At 35.9% G+C, this 16,044-nt stretch overlaps 5 protein-coding genes across 11 annotated transcripts; 2 read left to right on the forward strand and 3 right to left on the reverse strand.

Annotated features, from left to right (window-relative positions):
- Window positions 1–11: 11 nt before the first annotated feature.
- On the reverse strand, window positions 12–6,871 carry LOC108558268 (microtubule-associated serine/threonine-protein kinase 3). 6 transcript variants are annotated; one of them, XM_017915123.1, is made up of 12 exons: window positions 6,839–6,871; window positions 5,679–5,858; window positions 5,293–5,405; window positions 5,058–5,236; window positions 4,836–4,932; window positions 4,587–4,765; window positions 3,442–4,524; window positions 3,311–3,381; window positions 3,023–3,250; window positions 1,915–2,948; window positions 1,520–1,855; window positions 12–1,444 (listed from the first exon to the last, which is right to left on the reverse strand). In XM_017915123.1, the coding sequence occupies exons 2-12, from the start codon at window positions 5,815–5,817 to the stop codon at window positions 446–448; spliced, it is 4,458 nt and encodes a 1,485-aa protein (XP_017770612.1). In that variant the 5' UTR covers window positions 5,818–5,858; window positions 6,839–6,871; the 3' UTR covers window positions 12–445. The 6 variants fall into 6 exon arrangements, with proteins under 6 accessions (XP_017770612.1, XP_017770611.1, XP_017770610.1 ...); XM_017915122.1 differs by lacking the exon at window positions 6,839–6,871 and adding an exon at window positions 6,707–6,770; XM_017915121.1 differs by lacking the exon at window positions 6,839–6,871 and adding an exon at window positions 6,299–6,658.
- A 648-nt stretch (window positions 6,872–7,519) lies between these two features.
- Window positions 7,520–10,148, forward strand: LOC108558272 (nucleolar transcription factor 1-A-like). The gene is made up of 5 exons (XM_017915130.1): window positions 7,520–8,593; window positions 8,652–9,512; window positions 9,676–9,800; window positions 9,868–9,988; window positions 10,042–10,148. The coding sequence occupies exons 1-5, from the start codon at window positions 7,796–7,798 to the stop codon at window positions 10,105–10,107; spliced, it is 1,971 nt and encodes a 656-aa protein (XP_017770619.1). The 5' UTR covers window positions 7,520–7,795; the 3' UTR covers window positions 10,108–10,148.
- Window positions 10,149–10,242: 94 nt separating this feature from the next.
- On the reverse strand, window positions 10,243–11,257 carry LOC108558274 (FUN14 domain-containing protein 1-like). Of its 2 annotated transcripts, none has more exons than XM_017915132.1 (2): window positions 10,764–11,257; window positions 10,243–10,547 (listed from the first exon to the last, which is right to left on the reverse strand). In XM_017915132.1, the coding sequence occupies exons 1-2, from the start codon at window positions 11,115–11,117 to the stop codon at window positions 10,383–10,385; spliced, it is 519 nt and encodes a 172-aa protein (XP_017770621.1). In that variant the 5' UTR covers window positions 11,118–11,257; the 3' UTR covers window positions 10,243–10,382. The 2 variants fall into 2 exon arrangements, with proteins under 2 accessions (XP_017770621.1, XP_017770622.1); XM_017915133.1 differs by having other exon boundaries at window positions 10,457–10,696; window positions 10,764–11,256.
- Window positions 11,258–12,777: 1,520 nt separating this feature from the next.
- On the forward strand, window positions 12,778–14,267 carry LOC108558273 (ubiquitin-like modifier-activating enzyme 5). Its single transcript, XM_017915131.1, has 3 exons — window positions 12,778–13,435; window positions 13,496–13,682; window positions 13,739–14,267. Exons 1-3 carry the CDS (start codon window positions 12,978–12,980, stop codon window positions 14,249–14,251), a joined length of 1,158 nt encoding a protein of 385 aa, XP_017770620.1. The 5' UTR covers window positions 12,778–12,977; the 3' UTR covers window positions 14,252–14,267.
- LOC108558275 (pleckstrin homology domain-containing family J member 1-like) lies at window positions 14,238–14,901 on the reverse strand. Its single transcript, XM_017915134.1, has one exon. The coding sequence runs from the start codon at window positions 14,832–14,834 to the stop codon at window positions 14,289–14,291; it is 546 nt and encodes a 181-aa protein (XP_017770623.1). The 5' UTR covers window positions 14,835–14,901; the 3' UTR covers window positions 14,238–14,288.
- Between the last annotated feature and the right edge of the window lie 1,143 nt (window positions 14,902–16,044).

The following is a 16,044-nucleotide window of genomic DNA, read 5'->3' on the forward strand; positions in this document are numbered from 1 at the left end:
TATCAATTATTTACACAAAAAAAAATAAATAAATATTAACTACTTAGAAAGGTACTTTTACAAATATTTCTTGGATAAAATATAAGTGTTTATGCGTGAATGAAATGTGTTTTTTTTTCCATTTTAATATAAATTATTATTTTTTTTTTCCTAAAAATCACATTAAACTCGATAATGTAACAGCATTGGGCAAGTATTGTTTTATTACGCATATTCTTGACGAATCTTCATAAATCTCGTTCAAGGTATTACTTTTGTTGATTTCTGTCTTTTTTTTGAAAAGCGCGAAATGTATATATACACGCCAATATTCGAACAGGTACTGATACATAAAACGATTGAAGATTGATAAAAAATAATAGAAATAAAAAAAATAATTATATATATGTATAGAGGGACCGGGGCTGCGGCATTGTTGGAGTGTACATTATATAGCAGAGGAGATTTATTTTTTACTTTTCTCGTAGGTCACTACTTTAGATTGATCCTTTCCCCGAATTGAAGTGATCACATTATTTTTCTGATCTTGTCCATTTGTGGGTGAATCCTTTTCTTCGGCGATTCTTGGCAAAAGTTCGCCAGGCCCCGCAAGTGTTAAGGACAACCGGTTGCTCTCATTCGTGAGGGCAGTGGTTTCACTTGACTGGCTGGATTCGCCGAGGTCAGAGTCTTTATCTCGTACATCCGATTGCGCAACTGGACGCCAAACGGCGCTGGTGGCGCCCCGTGTTTGCGCCTTCACCTGGTTAGTGCCTGAAGAGCAGAGAGGTGATATTGATGAGCACTTGTTCTCAGCGGTTCTAGGATGTAAACGGTCCGGCGAGAGAGCTCTACGCAACAGCGGGGAGCCAGGCTCTGCTGCCTTCGTCCGCACAAAAGTCTTTTTCGTCTGACTGGAATTGGACGGATTGGTGGCCAAGGAAGTCACCAAAATGTTTGTCGTACTACCGCAGGAACTCGGACTGTACGACTGGGTAGTATTCGAGCTGCCAGGCTGATGTCCAACTGGAAAAGCCAATGGACTCGGTGACCTGGTCGGAGAGGCGGGCAATGGCGATGGCGACGGCGTTCTAGCGAGTGGTGACAATGGTATATGACCTACAGACTTCCTTCTATTTGGCACATTTGCAGGACTAGCGGTGTGTAAAGTTTTCGAACAAGGGTTTGAATGCAATTTATGTTTCAAGCCATGCAATGTAGATGGTCTTTGATAATGTTGCTTATTACGGTTGTTTATAGCTGGAGTTTGGTTAGGAGAGCTCGAAGGCGACTGTGACGATGAACTGCTTGAGTGTTGGCTGAAAGAATCCGACGGAGAAAGGCTGGATCTGTTCGAGGCGTTCGAACGCAAGGCGGTCGCAGGACAAACATCATGGCCCCTTTGGAATGACGTAAAGCTTCTACTCGGAGTCACAGTTAAGGGGGATTGGATACCTGCAGCCATCTACTCGAGGACGAAAAAAGAAAGCATAACAATTGAAGTTTAACTACAACACAAATTATAGAAATCGATTATAACCTGCTGCATTTCCACGCTCGCTCGTTTGCTACTGATCCTTCGGAACAAGGATGTTTTGCGTTTCTTCTCGTTTTCTCTTTCCCTTTTCTGTCTACGCTGCCTGTGGATGCTCCTTCTAGCTAATTTACTCTGACCCGGTTCGCGTTTCCTTCCGCCACTCTGGATTGAGGTTTGGTCCAAGGGCGTTGCGCGCAAGCTAACATGCTCGGCACCGCCAAGTAACAACTGCAGTACTTGAGTATGGTATAAACCTTGCACTGTTTCACCATTAATATGTGTTATTAAATCAGCTGGTCTCAGACCTGCTTCGAAAGCTGGACTTCCCTCTTCGACCGCCTACAAATGATTGAAATGATTAATAGATTACTTGTACTCAGTGAGATTTGGTGATTTACCATAACCAAGTGATGCATAGTGTAGAAATCGGTATCGCCATAGAACACCCTAATCGTATGCACTGTGAATCCAAAGCCTCTGGGTCCTCGGCGTATAATTATTGGAGGCTTTAAGCTCGTCACTAATGGTGACAATTCTCTGCATGGCGAAGTGTCCCGAGAGCTTGCAGTACTGGAACCACCACCACCACCACTTACATTTATATTGGTAACCGCTGTACCTGGAGAATGAACACCAGATTGAGATGCAGTCGTTTGATAGTCGTCTGGAATGACAAGAGATAGACCTGAAGCAGATGCGCTCTTCACTACTGATCTAGATTTGTGTCTGCTGGATGCAGGCGAGACCCCTACTGTGCTCAAATTGAAGATGTGTTCATCTTCCACAGAAATTGAGAATTTAGGTAGTATCTCTCGAGAGTGTCCATTCTTCCTGCTGCGCCTATGAATCTGCGGCGAAAAATCGTCACTATCGGTTTGCGATGATTCAGGAGTACTGACAGTTCGATTAAGATCATTCGATAATTTCCTATGCTCTACTGTGACCACATCAGATTCATCTTTATCTGGAGTTAAGAGACTGTGTCTAGCCTTGCTGTGCGCGTTTTCGGGCGTATCTGGCGTTGTCGCCGATGTGGTGATTCTCACTGATTCATTACCAGCGTCGGAATCCGAAGTTAAGTTCAACTTTGATGAATGGACTTTCCGGTATTGAGGAGAGCAAGACGAAAACAGACCGAACACAGGCGAATCATCAGTATCATCAGTGTCGTCTTCTAAATCGTGGTTGTATCGATCGATCCGACTATCGAAGTAACTCGTGTCCTCCTCGTTTTCTAACTGTGGAACAAATTCTGCCTTCTGCCGCAACAATGAATTCCAATCTAAACTTGCAAAATATACGTGCTCCTTTACTTCCTGAGCTCCGCTTGCACCCAATCGCTCCCTGGGGAAATGTTGCAAAAGATTCATTATTAGGTCTTTTGCCTCTTCTTGAACTGCCCAATCCTCAGTTTCAGGCCACTCGATATCATCTGCATGATCAAATAAAATATTTTAGAAACATAAAATAAAATGAATGTAGACTCATCAGTAAGCTTGTTATTACCGTTTACTGTGTGCGCGAATAACTCTTCTGGTGTTTCTCCAAAAAATGGCACACATCCAACCAGAAATTCATATAATATTATTCCCATGGACCACCAGTCAACGGGTTTCCCATAGCCCTGTCGCAGAATCACCTCGGGTGCAATATATTCCGGAGTTCCAAACACTTGTTTGTCAGAGAACTGACGTGTTTCGCAATCAATATATCCTTCATACAAATTGGTAGCCACTAAACAAACATAATAGAAGAATTAATAAACCATACCATAACAAATCAGTATTTACTTACGAGACATTAATCCCATCTTGCTCAATCCGAAATCGGTCAGTTTGATGTGTCCCAGAGCAGTAATAAGCAAACTGAAAGACCACACATATTCCGTGTTTTAAGAGTAAAATCAATGTAACGACATGTCATACTTATCGGGCTTGAGATCTCTGTGGACAATACCATAGCTGTGCAGATATTCGACGGCTAGAACGGTCTCAGCAAAATAGAAACGTGCCATATCTGGAGGTAATGGTCCAATATTTCTGATCAGACTAGCGCAGTCTCCACCTTCGACATACTCCATAACCAAACACAAATGCTTTCGTGTTTCAAAACTGCAATACATGGAAACGACAAAAGGATTATCGGCGAAACTGAGAATATCTCTCTCCGCAAAAACTTGTTCCACTTGATTCCTCAACATAAGATTATTCTTATTAATCTTTTTCATAGCGAATCGCTGTTTTGCAATTTTATGCTTGACGAGATAGACGGCTCCGTATGCACCGTTTGAGATTAGCTTTATAATTTCATAATCATTTTCGTTTGGATTGCAGGATGGAACCCATTTTGATGCTGGATTCGAAGTGGATGCTATGGCCGGCTGCTTGCTCGTTGGTGTCGATGTTAGGCATATTGACGACCTATTCGATGAACTATTGCTACTTGTCCAATTACTGCAATTCCTCAGCTCTTTCTGCAATTCTGCTATTGGATCTCTATTAAGACCCAGCTTCTGGATTATATATTGCGGTAAATCTTCTTTGATACCCTGCAGAATCTTCAGCTGACCTTCGGCCGCTTCTAAAAAGTGATAAAACTCCTCAGGATCAAACTCTAGACATTCCAATAAACGGGCTGGCCTCGAGATAATAAGTAACAGTTTTTTAATTAAGCCTGTTACTTCTGTAGCAGCGTCTTCTGATTTTTCTTTAGTTTCGTTCAAAAGCCTCTCCAAGTTTTCAGACATTTCGTAAAAATAACGGCTAGTGATCAATTTGTTTTGCGACTTGTTCAAACAGTCTCTAGCAACTTCCATCACCTGATGATGAACGAATCGGATGATTGGCAAAAAATCGCAAACTTCACCAGGCTCGACCATACTTCTGTTCTCATTTATGAAATGGGACAATCTCTCCTCCATTTGCTGCGTGGCTTTAGGAAACCTCTCTTTGTACATGACGTTCATCATGGATATTTCATTGTCAACGACTGGAGATCTACTTGGGCTACTGTAAAATATCATTAATTTCTTCCGCTTATATTGGACTCCATAAATTTGAACAATTCCTACCTAAGACTACGAGATCTGGGTCTGTGCAGCGGTGAGCGATGCACATCTTCATAATTTGTTGCTCCTGGCATCGAAGCGTTACTTTCATTGCTCGAAAAATGATGAGTTAATATTCGCATATCGTCTGAAGTAGGTGCATTTGGAAGTTGATGCAATTTTTCGTGACTTGAACATTTAGACTAGGCGGCAAAAGTTAAGAAAATAATAATTTAGCAAGAACGTTCACTGTTGAAAGTAAAATACACGTACCGACATGTTTGAACTACCTGGAGTTGTTCCATAACCAGATGATGGGAGGGAAGCTACTGACCAACGCCTACCATCACCTCTATAACCAGCAGCAATACTAAAAGTGTGAATCATATTAGAATTCACATTTGGAAAGATTAACAAGTGTTATGCACTTTATCAAAGCAGATACAGCACAAGGTAATCAATATGACTAATAATATGAAGTGATGAATTCCTTACCGTTTTATAGGTGCAAAAGAAAAATTCAGAAAACTGTTATGGTTGCGGGGGCTATCAATTGGACTACCACAAATTGGAGAATGGGATCTTGGCATTGTTGGTGAAGTGTTTGATATCAAACTTAGTCTGTGAATAGCACCTGGACGACTGCTCCTCCGGCTAACAATATTATTTTCTCTCTGTAAACAGCAACTATGTACTGTACTGTTTAAAGAACAAGTGGTGGTTATGTTACCATGGTTGCTGACAATGAAGGAGCGGACTTGCCCAGTGCAGAATTCCGGATCCTTACAAGATTTGAGACAGAAGGGGTCTGCAGCTGGCCCTTGTCCTGTGCCATTGGTTGATCTGTGTTTGAGCAGAGAGAAAACAATAATTATCAATCGCATAATTGTTTGTGTTCACTTATCAAGTGATAGGTATGACCAGCAAATATGTATGCAGGGGTTTAAAAAAGTGTGCAATGAAGAGGAAGAAAAGAAGAAGAGGAAGAAAGAAAAGCAAATAGAAAATAAGATGTGCAAAAAGTAATAAGAAATAAATTGTAAAAATTATAATAAAAAAAAAAGACCAGGGAGTACCCAGTTTTCGTTGTTTATTTTAGTGGCATTTGGTCGTTACCTGTGGGTGCATGCGTGACATTTAATTTCGGTTGATTCGAGGACCTGGTGGGCTGCTGGTCGCGGCTCGAGAGATCGTCAAAAATCAAAACCCGCGCCGAATTCGAACGGGTTCTCGATTTCACCCCGTTGTCCTCCATTTAAAGCACGTACCAGCCCAATGGCCGTGTGAAGAGTTTCACTACAATAAACCAACATTTAACATCACTGCACTAATGGGCAGATATGCCTCAACACCCATGGCAATTGCGATTGCCAATTCTTTCGTCTGCAACTACAAGATGTGCACAAGAACCAACATTATTTATCTTTGATTGAGATGGCAACCATCAAGAACTTCGGCAGACAAACAGCTGCGCTTCATACAAACTACACACACTCGCATACACACACACACTTGCGCACTCACTCTCTCACGCGCCTATGCAAACCACCTCTCACGGCATCACCATCTTTGTCTCTCTGACCATCTCTGACACTGTCTGGTACACTCATACAACACACTCAAACACAAATATATGAATATATGCAAATATATGTTTTCACTGTTTTACTGTGCTTTACACCACTTTACGCATTGCATTGCATGTTGGTATATTGATATGCTTGTGGTTTTCTTACCCATGGATCGACCCAACAAAGGTTCCCATGAAAATTCGCATCAACGATGCTATGGGTACGAAAATAAAAAGTGTTGTCCTGCGACCCACCACCTTCATTTCCAAAATAGCACTTTTTTATTGTCCAGTGTACACATATAATTAGCCCTCTAAATATAGACATAACATCTTCCATCTCCCTTCAAATCGCGATCCAATATAAACATATCAACAACAAACAAACAAACCAGATGTTTTTAATTACAATTGGGATGGTCAGGCATCTTACTAAATTAGGTATATATTCACTGCTGAGTATAGAGTGGTATAGAGTTATGTTTTGCACAAAGATACATTTGTTTTCTTCTTCAAATCTCATTTACTCTTGACCCATTGCCATACGTGTAATACAAGGTTGACTATTCATTACCTTATTATCTAGACCTGTGCTTTTAGATGTTGTGGTAAGCAGACATGTGCTAGTCTACGAAACATCAGATTCCAATCCGATATGAAATTAAAATTCTTAAAATAACATAAAATTAAATCAGTTACAACATACCCTCTTTGCCCGTTCAAAAAGTTTGAGAAGCACTGACCTATTATACAAGCTAGCGAGTGGGGTTGCCTACTACCACCATATATTTTTTTATTATTTCATTATCAGAGCTCGGCAACCTTCTCTACTAGGAGGGCAAATAATTACTTTACAAAACATAAAACAAAGTATGTTTACGATGTACTAAATAAACTTTAAAGATATTGCTATAATAACAAACTCTCTATCTATAAATAATATTTATTATAGTGATTCGCTTTACCCATCATCAAAGCTATGCAAATTTGGAACTATTTACAAAATATAAGACAAAGCTTAAACAAAAATTAAAGATCATAACTTCAATTCAATGTTTTATTCCATTCACGCGGACTTTAGAAGTAATCTTAAATTATTTTTATTCATTTAAAGCAGTCGTTTTGCTTCTTCGACCCTCGACCCCTTCAAGAGCTGTTTTTTTTTACTTTTTCGATCCCTCTATTATACTATTATATAATTATAATAGGACAATTCGAAAAGACAAGGATAATTTAACTTTAAAGTCTCACTTTTAATATTTTTGATGGAGAAGGCATCCTGGAATGATCCAGGTTGCAAAGCTTAAGTCCGTTAAAATTTGAATACAAATTTTAAATAGTAGCGCCAATAACAGTCAATGAGCGCTAACTCTGATGGCGCGTTATGATGGCGTCCAATAGAGAACGTTTATTTTCCCAACTTTATAGAATTGTACATGTTAGGTTAGCATTGGTTAGCATTGGCGGTAAGGTTCCACGGTTAACGGTCGTTAACGGTAATTCTGAAACTCTGAAGAAACGACGCTCATGTTTTCTTAAAGCATGCTTTAAAAAAAAGTTGTCGTTGTATTTGCAAATGTGTGTATAGTGCTTATATTATAAGAGTCGACCGCGTGCTAGCAACGTGTAACGTTTGTAAGTAGTCTAGATCCGGTATTTAGATATGAGTAGAAACAACGCTGAGGTCGAGATGCTGGAAGTCATTATGGACAAGAAGTCCAAGAAAAGGAAATCGCTGGAAATGCAAAGCGATTTGGAGAACTCTATTTGTCTTGGGTTAACAAATGGTTCAGTAGAAAAAAAGAAAAAAAAGAAGAAGAAGGTGGAAGTAGAAACTCCTGTAAGTGAGAGTCAGGTCACTAAGAAAATTAAAAAGCATAAGTTAGAAGCAATGGATAATGGTGCTGAATCACCATCTAAGACCAAAAAAATAAAAAATGAAGAAAGGGATGCTGAAGCATCTGGCTTAAATAAAGATAAGGCTACAAAGAGCAAGAAAATGAAGAAAGCTAACGAAGGTACTGAGTTAAAGAAGGAAGCATCGGGCAAAAGCAAAAAGGTAAAAAAAGTTGATAGTGATCAAGAAGCAAGTGAACAAACACCAAACAAAAGTAAAAAGGCTAAGAAATCTAAGGAAACAATAGCTTTTGAAGAGGCTTTGCTAATCCCTGACATTGTCAAACAAGGAATTGTAGACACACCTGGCAAGAAACATAAATCCAGGAAAAGCATAATTGTTACTGATATTGAGAACATCAGTGATCCTGTTGGTGATTATGTACCTGAAGATGATGAAGAAGATGCCCATGAAGATGCAGAGGATTTGAAACAATCAAAAACCTCTGATATTGATTTCCCACTGGAAGACTTACCAAGTCTCATAGAAAATATTGAATCGTTGTTACCAACGAAGGAAAATTTATCTTGTAAAACTCGTTTAAAGAAAATGGACTGGGATAAGGTGGGTGAATTTCAAATTAATTTTTACAACTTTTGTTTTAAAATGTATTATATTCTAGGTGGCATTTAATAGTCATTCGGCTGCACAATGCAAAAAAGCATGGGACAATATTCTGAAAAAGCAAAGACATTACAGGTATATGACTGAGATACTTGTAGATGTAAAAGAATGGTTGGAAAAGGTCCAGAATACACATACCAACTATTCCGATTTTCCAAAAAAGAAACCTCTGTCTGGATACATGTTGTATTTTGTTGATCAACAGAATCAAGTATTTAAGGATAGGCCTGATATAAAAATGGTTGAGCGTTCACGATTAATAGCTGATAGCTATAAGCAGCTAAGTGACAATGAAAAGAAGAAATATAGCCAGTTAGCAGCGAAAAATAAGGCTGTGTATGAACTTGAAGTTCAAGAATTTTATAAGAAACATCCGCATTTACGAAATTCTGATACAGGAAAGCCGCCGAAGAAACCAATAACACCACTTGCTTTATACATAGAAGATCATCTAAATAAAGTGAGACTTGGTGAGGAGGAAGACGCAAGTAAAGATGAATTGAAAAGTAGATGGAAACTACTTTCTGATGAATCAAAATTAGTATGGATTGATAAAGCTGTGGATTCGCAAATCAATTTCGTTAAAGATTTAAAACGATACAAGTCGAGCCATCCAGACTATTCTACATCTATGAGACATATATTGTCTAAAGAAGAAAAGCAATTACTTGATAAAAGGAATGGAAAGCCAGACAAGCCACCAACAACAGCATACATGCTATTTGTAAAGAAGTGCAATAAGAAGTATGTAAGCGAAATTGGCGATTTAACTCCGAAAGAACGTTTGAAGGTTTGTTCGCAGAAATGGCAGGAATTGACGTCAGATGAGCGACGAAAATACCAAAGCAAGTTAGAAGCTGTAAGTATTATCCATATATATAATTTATAAATACTAGGCGGTACAGTTTCTTATTGTACCCGTGAAATGTATTCTAATCTGAACAAATAATTACTGCTTATTATAACATTTTTGCAGTTGTGTAATTATATATGTATAATGCTAACATCATTTTTTGTTTCAGCTGAATGAAAAATTCAAAATTGATAACGCAGCTTATTTGGAATCACTACCCGATTATGAACGGGAATTGGAGATAAAAAATACGCCCAAAAAACTCAGGGAAGACCCACTAGACAAACTGAAAATGTAAACAACAAAATTTATTTGTTTTCTTATATATATATATCTAATGTTTGTTTATTTTTTTTTTCAGGGCTGATATGGCTACCCCCCATTGTTGGGAAGAAATGAAAGAGTCAGAGAAGAACATTTACCTAACGTATATTACAAAAATCAAAAAGTATTTTGATACGCAACATGGATTGAACCATGAGGTAATATAATTCCACAATGTGTTTTATGCATTATATTTATTATGTTTGTTTAGGATGGCGAGGAGGAAACTGAGGAAGACGAAATTGACGAACAAGAAGAGGAAGAAGAAACTGATTAGTTTATCTTAGTTATTTTATACAGTTTAACTTTTTTAATGTATTTGTTATACATATATGATGGAAATTGTTTTATTTATGTTTTCCAATATATGTTATTATTTCGTTTTAATATAAATAATAAAAGTCAATTTTCATTTTACATTGTTTATTGTTCCTTAAATAATTACATTCATTGAGTTATTACAAGAAGCTGAAATATACTTAGCAATAATAATTTACTATATAATACCAGTTTTGTTGCTACAAAACAGAAGGAGTAAAAATTGTAATGTTGTTAAGATGCAGCAATTCCAATAGCGACTCCAACGACGAAAGATGTGACAAATACAAAAGTTCCTTTGTATTTGTATTCTTTGGAGTACCAGCTCTTAGCTTTCTTTTGCTGTTGCTTAATTTTATCTTCAACTTTATCCATCTGTCTATCTACATAACGTTCCATCTAGAATTTAAAAACTGATAATATTTACAATCCTTACAAAGGGTTTTCAAAATAAAAAGAATGTTAGTTTAGGAGCAGCCTATGGCTATGAAAAAACCACCAATAAAACTGGCAGAGAAAGACATGTGAGTTTTAGAAAATGTAGTTATCTGGAAAGTAAAGTAAAAAATATAGAAAATCAAAAACATACTTTTGTATATCTAATTTTAGAATTACCTTATCCATGAGACTAGGCCCTTGGCCAGAGATTTTCTCCTCCACATTATCAACGACTTTGTCAATCTTCTTGTTTACTTTATTCCAGTTTATTTTAACAATATCATTTTCATTTGCAACTTGCAGCAATATGATACCACCCCCAACAGCCATAGCCACAGCTTTACCAACTTTCATGGATATCAAGCCTGTTATTAACCCGGATGCAGTGCCAAGCACTAATTGCTTTGTGGTCGATCCATCACTGATGTCTTCCATTATTTTATCAATTATTGATTTGCCATTTGGATCCATTTTTGCAATCTCAGCTTGGTTTTTATGATTTTTGTCAGTTTTACGCACAAACAATGGCATTTGATTACTGTTTATCTGGCGAATAGAAGTATTTTTAAATTATTACTTTTTATAGGTATCCTCTACAAAGGATTGACTTAGAATGTCATTATATGCAGGATTAAAGCAGCAGCAGCAGTGCCTCTGTAATGACAGTTCATGAGGTAATGGAGATTTCCATTTTACCAACAAAGAGAAACTCCTATTACTTTTTAATAATAAATATGATGCATTATAGATTTCTGAAAATACAATTTAATTAAAACCATTGGTTTAGATTATATAACAAAACAATCTTTGTTGAAAACGCATATTTAGTTTAATAAACAAATTGGAATGTTTAATTTTTACTATCATATATTTAATTGGAATATTTAACATTATTTTGTGTATTTGTCCTTTCAATTGCAATATGATCGAAACAAGTCATGACAATATGGTCGTTGGTTCGATTCCCAAAAACCGCTGATAAACCCGAAAGGGGTAGAAATTGGGCCAAAAATAAAGTCATGACAAGAAATAAACAAATATTTTAAATATCGCTATGTTTGTTATTACTTCTTTGTTTGAAAATGTAAATGCAATGCGCAACGAACGGAAATAGAATTGTTTACTATTTTCATTCTATATTTGCATCAGGACTAATTAAAATTTTCGGTGAATATTATACAACTACGCATCGTATCTCAATATGCGTAGTTGTTTCATGTTACTCATAGGGTTGTTTCTTCTTTCATTCTAAACAATATCATTGTATTATGTAATTGTAAAGTATTTATAGTTCTTTATATGTTTCCACATATAATCGGAGTTTTACTGTATATAACATTCAATAATATTGAAGTAAAAACAAGTAACTTAGTACCAAAAATGTTTCGTTCTCCCGTTTAAAACTAAGGGTATTTGTCATAAAAGGTTACAAAGTATCTTCAATCTAAGTAATTTTTGTTCCTGTAAATCCAAACCATTGACAAAAAAAGCGTTTCAACTTTGAATTATAAGCAAATTGATGAAATTTTCACTAAAATGTGAAAACACCGCTTTTTCGAATGTTCAACTTTTTAGTTAGTACATAGATAATAGTTTCTAAGATTAAAATTTCAGTATTAAATATTGGAATTGATTACCTAAACTCGAAAATATCAATGAATTTATTTAATTATTTTCCATTAATAAGATCTCGATAATCTACATTTTATTCATTATATTATAATTTCATAATAACATAAACTATGTTGTTGTGGCTTAACTACTCATATTATTCATTGTGCATGATCGTACTCTTACTCATATTTAGTTTGATACAAAGAAATATCTGTTTTATTGTCACCTTTAAACATAAATCGCACTCTAAGTCGTCCCATAAAAATATTAGGTAAAGACGCTTGGAGTATTTACTTAAAACTTGTAAGTTTCCACTCCTATACAGATGCAGCATTATACATATTGTCGCCTTTGACCGACGACCCTTCGCTAGTTTTATACTCATCTACTCCCTTTTTCAGTATCACTTAATAATAGATTGAAATCATCCAAATTCAAAAGAATTTAATCGTTATGATGAAATATATATATTTTAGTACTGTGATTGTAGTAATTTATATTAATAATTAAGTATAAATAATTGCATTCATAGTAAGTATATCTGAATAGATAGATCATTATATATGAAAATAAAGGAGAATTTCATTAACCAAGATGACGTTTCAAGCAACTCACTTCACACCATTCCATTCAGACAACTTTCCACACATATGTTACCTCATTTGTTTAATGTGATTATTTGTGCTATATAGTTATGACACATCGACGTTGGTGAAGTTACAGCTGTTTGAATTATTTGTAGTTTAGTTCTTTTATATTTATAAAAATTAAAGAAACATGGAGGGCGAAATAAAGAGATTGAAGGAAAGAATTGCTGAATTGGAAGGCAAGTCTGTTGATAAACCTATAAGAAGCAAAATCCAGGAGATGTCTTCTGAGGTTGTAGACAGCAATCCCTACAGCAGATTGATGGCTTTGAAGCGTATGGGAATTGTCAATAACTATGAGAACATTAGAAATTATACAGTTGCTATTATTGGGGTTGGAGGTGTTGGAAGTGTTACAGCAGAAATGCTTACTCGCTGTGGTATTGGCACTTTGATTTTATTTGATTATGACAAGGTGGAATTGGCCAATATGAACAGACTATTTTTCCAACCGCATCAATCAGGTTTAAGTAAGGTAGAGGCTGCTGCTGAAACCCTAAGTTCAATCAATCCAGATGTTACAATCATGACCTACAATTATAACATTACAACATTGGACAATTATGATCATTTTGTCAATATACTGCTGTAAGTAATCTTAATATTATTGATTAATATGATTATTTATAAATTTATTTGAAATTCAAGGACATCTGGATCAAATCAAGGAAAAGTTGATATTGTATTAAGTTGTGTTGACAATTTTGAAGCAAGGCTTACTATTAACACTGCTTGCAATGAGAATGACCTTGTTTGGTTTGAATCAGGTGTTGCAGAAAATGCAGTGTCTGGTCATATCCAGTTTATAGAGCCTGGTAGAACTGCCTGCTTTGCAGTAAGTAAAATTTACAAATTTGTTTTTTCAAAATTAGTAATAATTTGATATTTCAGTGTGCTCCACCACTCATTGTAGCCACTAATATTGATGAGAAGACTTTGAAGAGGGATGGAGTTTGTGCAGCTAGTTTACCCACCACAATGGGAGTTGTTGCTGGATTTTTGGTTCAAAATGTTTTAAAGTATTTATTGAAGTTTGGCACTGTTACTGAGTATCTTGGATACAATGCCTTAAATGACTTTTTCCCTACAATGAGCTTAAAACCAAATGAGCAATGTGATGATACAAATTGTATCATTAGACAAAAGGAATACAAGGAAAAGGTGGCCAATACAATTTCTATTGTGGAAGAAGAGGAGATTCCTGATACACCAGTCCATGAGTCCAATGAATGGGGTATTGTTCTGGTGGATGAGAGTATACCTGCTCAAGAGTCAACTTCAATGGTATCAGAGGGTTTGTCATTAGCTTATACAATACCAGCAAGTGGAGATGTTAAACCACAGGAGGCAGCAGCTACTGAAATTTCATTAGAAGAGCTTATGGCGCAAATGAAAACAATTTGAGTTTTATATATTTTTTATTTTAATAATTTTATAAAAGTCATAATTCAATCAAATTTTCTACTTTTACATTGCTACTGGTTGTGTTTATTGAAATAGAGCTTTCAGCTTGGGTATAAAATATTGTTGATGTTGAACTAATTTTATTTACTATTCTTTGACTATCAGGTTTCCTTTCCTCTATCCTCTTGCCTCTCTTCATTGATATTTTTGTACTCAATAAGGTGTGTAGTGATTTCCAATATTCATATGATGCCATTTTTAGTGATGTTATCCATTTGTTTAAATCATCCAGACATCTACATGCAAACACATGTTTACCATCACTAAAGTTTAGTGAAAACGCAAAAGCTGGTCCTGGCATCTCATAAGCAACTTGAACATTTTCCAGTACCAACAATCCAAGTGGTTCATCCAACTCATTGGTACGATAATAGAAGAGCAAATTGTTGACCAATTTAAATACTCTCTCCTTGTATGGACGTTGGTACCAATCCTTGCCCTGGGGTTTCATGTACTGTAGTATCCCTTCAACTACAGGTGTACCTTTGGATACTTTTATTAATTCCCAATCATTGAATCTCATCACTATTTTTATTTATAAAATCAAAAGAAAACTATCACAGCTGTCAGTTTGACGTTAAATCAGGATTGATCAGGACTACCATACAACATATTTCAAAACATACATGCTAGCAACATAAGAAATGAAAGTATTTTTAAATTGAATATTCTATTGCAGGGCTCGGCGAACATTTCCATTATATACTTATACTCATTTTAATCTCTGTATATTTAAGATCAATATTAAAGTCAAAAGTTCTTCTGAGAATTGGTGTATACGAAAATACAGGCCATTTTCGAAGACGTTATTTTCCCAACTCATTTTAAAATACCAACGTTTGTTAATCAATTATGAAGACACCATTGCAGCTACAAACTAATATTTACGCTAATTTTAATCTGTGTATATTCAAGATCAACATCCAAATATAACATTCATCTGGGAGCTCATGTTTACGAAAATACGGGCCATTATCTAAGACTTTGTTTTCTTACTTGTTCATCAAAGTTTATATGTATGTTTGGTTGCAGACTGTTTCCTGCAAATTCTGACAGATGTCGCTGCTTATCATAATTAAAATGCATGTAACTCGAAATAAAATTAGTGGTTTATTTATTAGACTAAATTAGTAACATTATATATGTGCAAGCACTATGTTAATATGTTTGTTTATTTAAATAAGAACGTTTCTAAAGAAGTGGATTTTGAGCAGCGCCAAAATGCCTGAACTACAACCTTTGAAGTATTGCTAAGAGATGGATCCAGCTGTCACAAAAAATGGAATGTCCATTTTGCGCCTAAAGTACAGGCAACCAAACATATAAACTTTGATAAACAAGTAATAATACAAAGTTGGCTCGCTTTTGAATTTCTCGACAACCCCTCAAGATAATTACATGATCGACCACACATTTGAAAGCTGAATACCTCACCTTTCCAACAAGCCTACATACATCTTTGTAGTTTCATCGAGTCGCCTGTTATAAGCTGAAGAACATTTATTTTTTGTTATTATTCAGTTTTTACAGTTTTTCGTGATTTTCTCGACAAATCCTTAAGATAGTAACATCATCGACCACTCGTATAAAAGCTGAATATTTTGTCTTTCCAACAAGCCTACATACACCTTCGTACTGTCGCCGAGTCGCTTGCTATGACCTTTGGAAATTTTAAAAAAAAACACATCCTTAACTTTTTATACGCTAACAGAGAAAAGACGATTTTTCGTTTT

Source organism: Nicrophorus vespilloides, unplaced genomic scaffold, assembly GCF_001412225.1.
Source record: "Nicrophorus vespilloides isolate i.1.1-1 unplaced genomic scaffold, Nicve_v1.0, whole genome shotgun sequence".
In the NCBI taxonomy this organism is placed as follows: Eukaryota; Metazoa; Arthropoda; class Insecta; order Coleoptera; family Silphidae; genus Nicrophorus; species Nicrophorus vespilloides.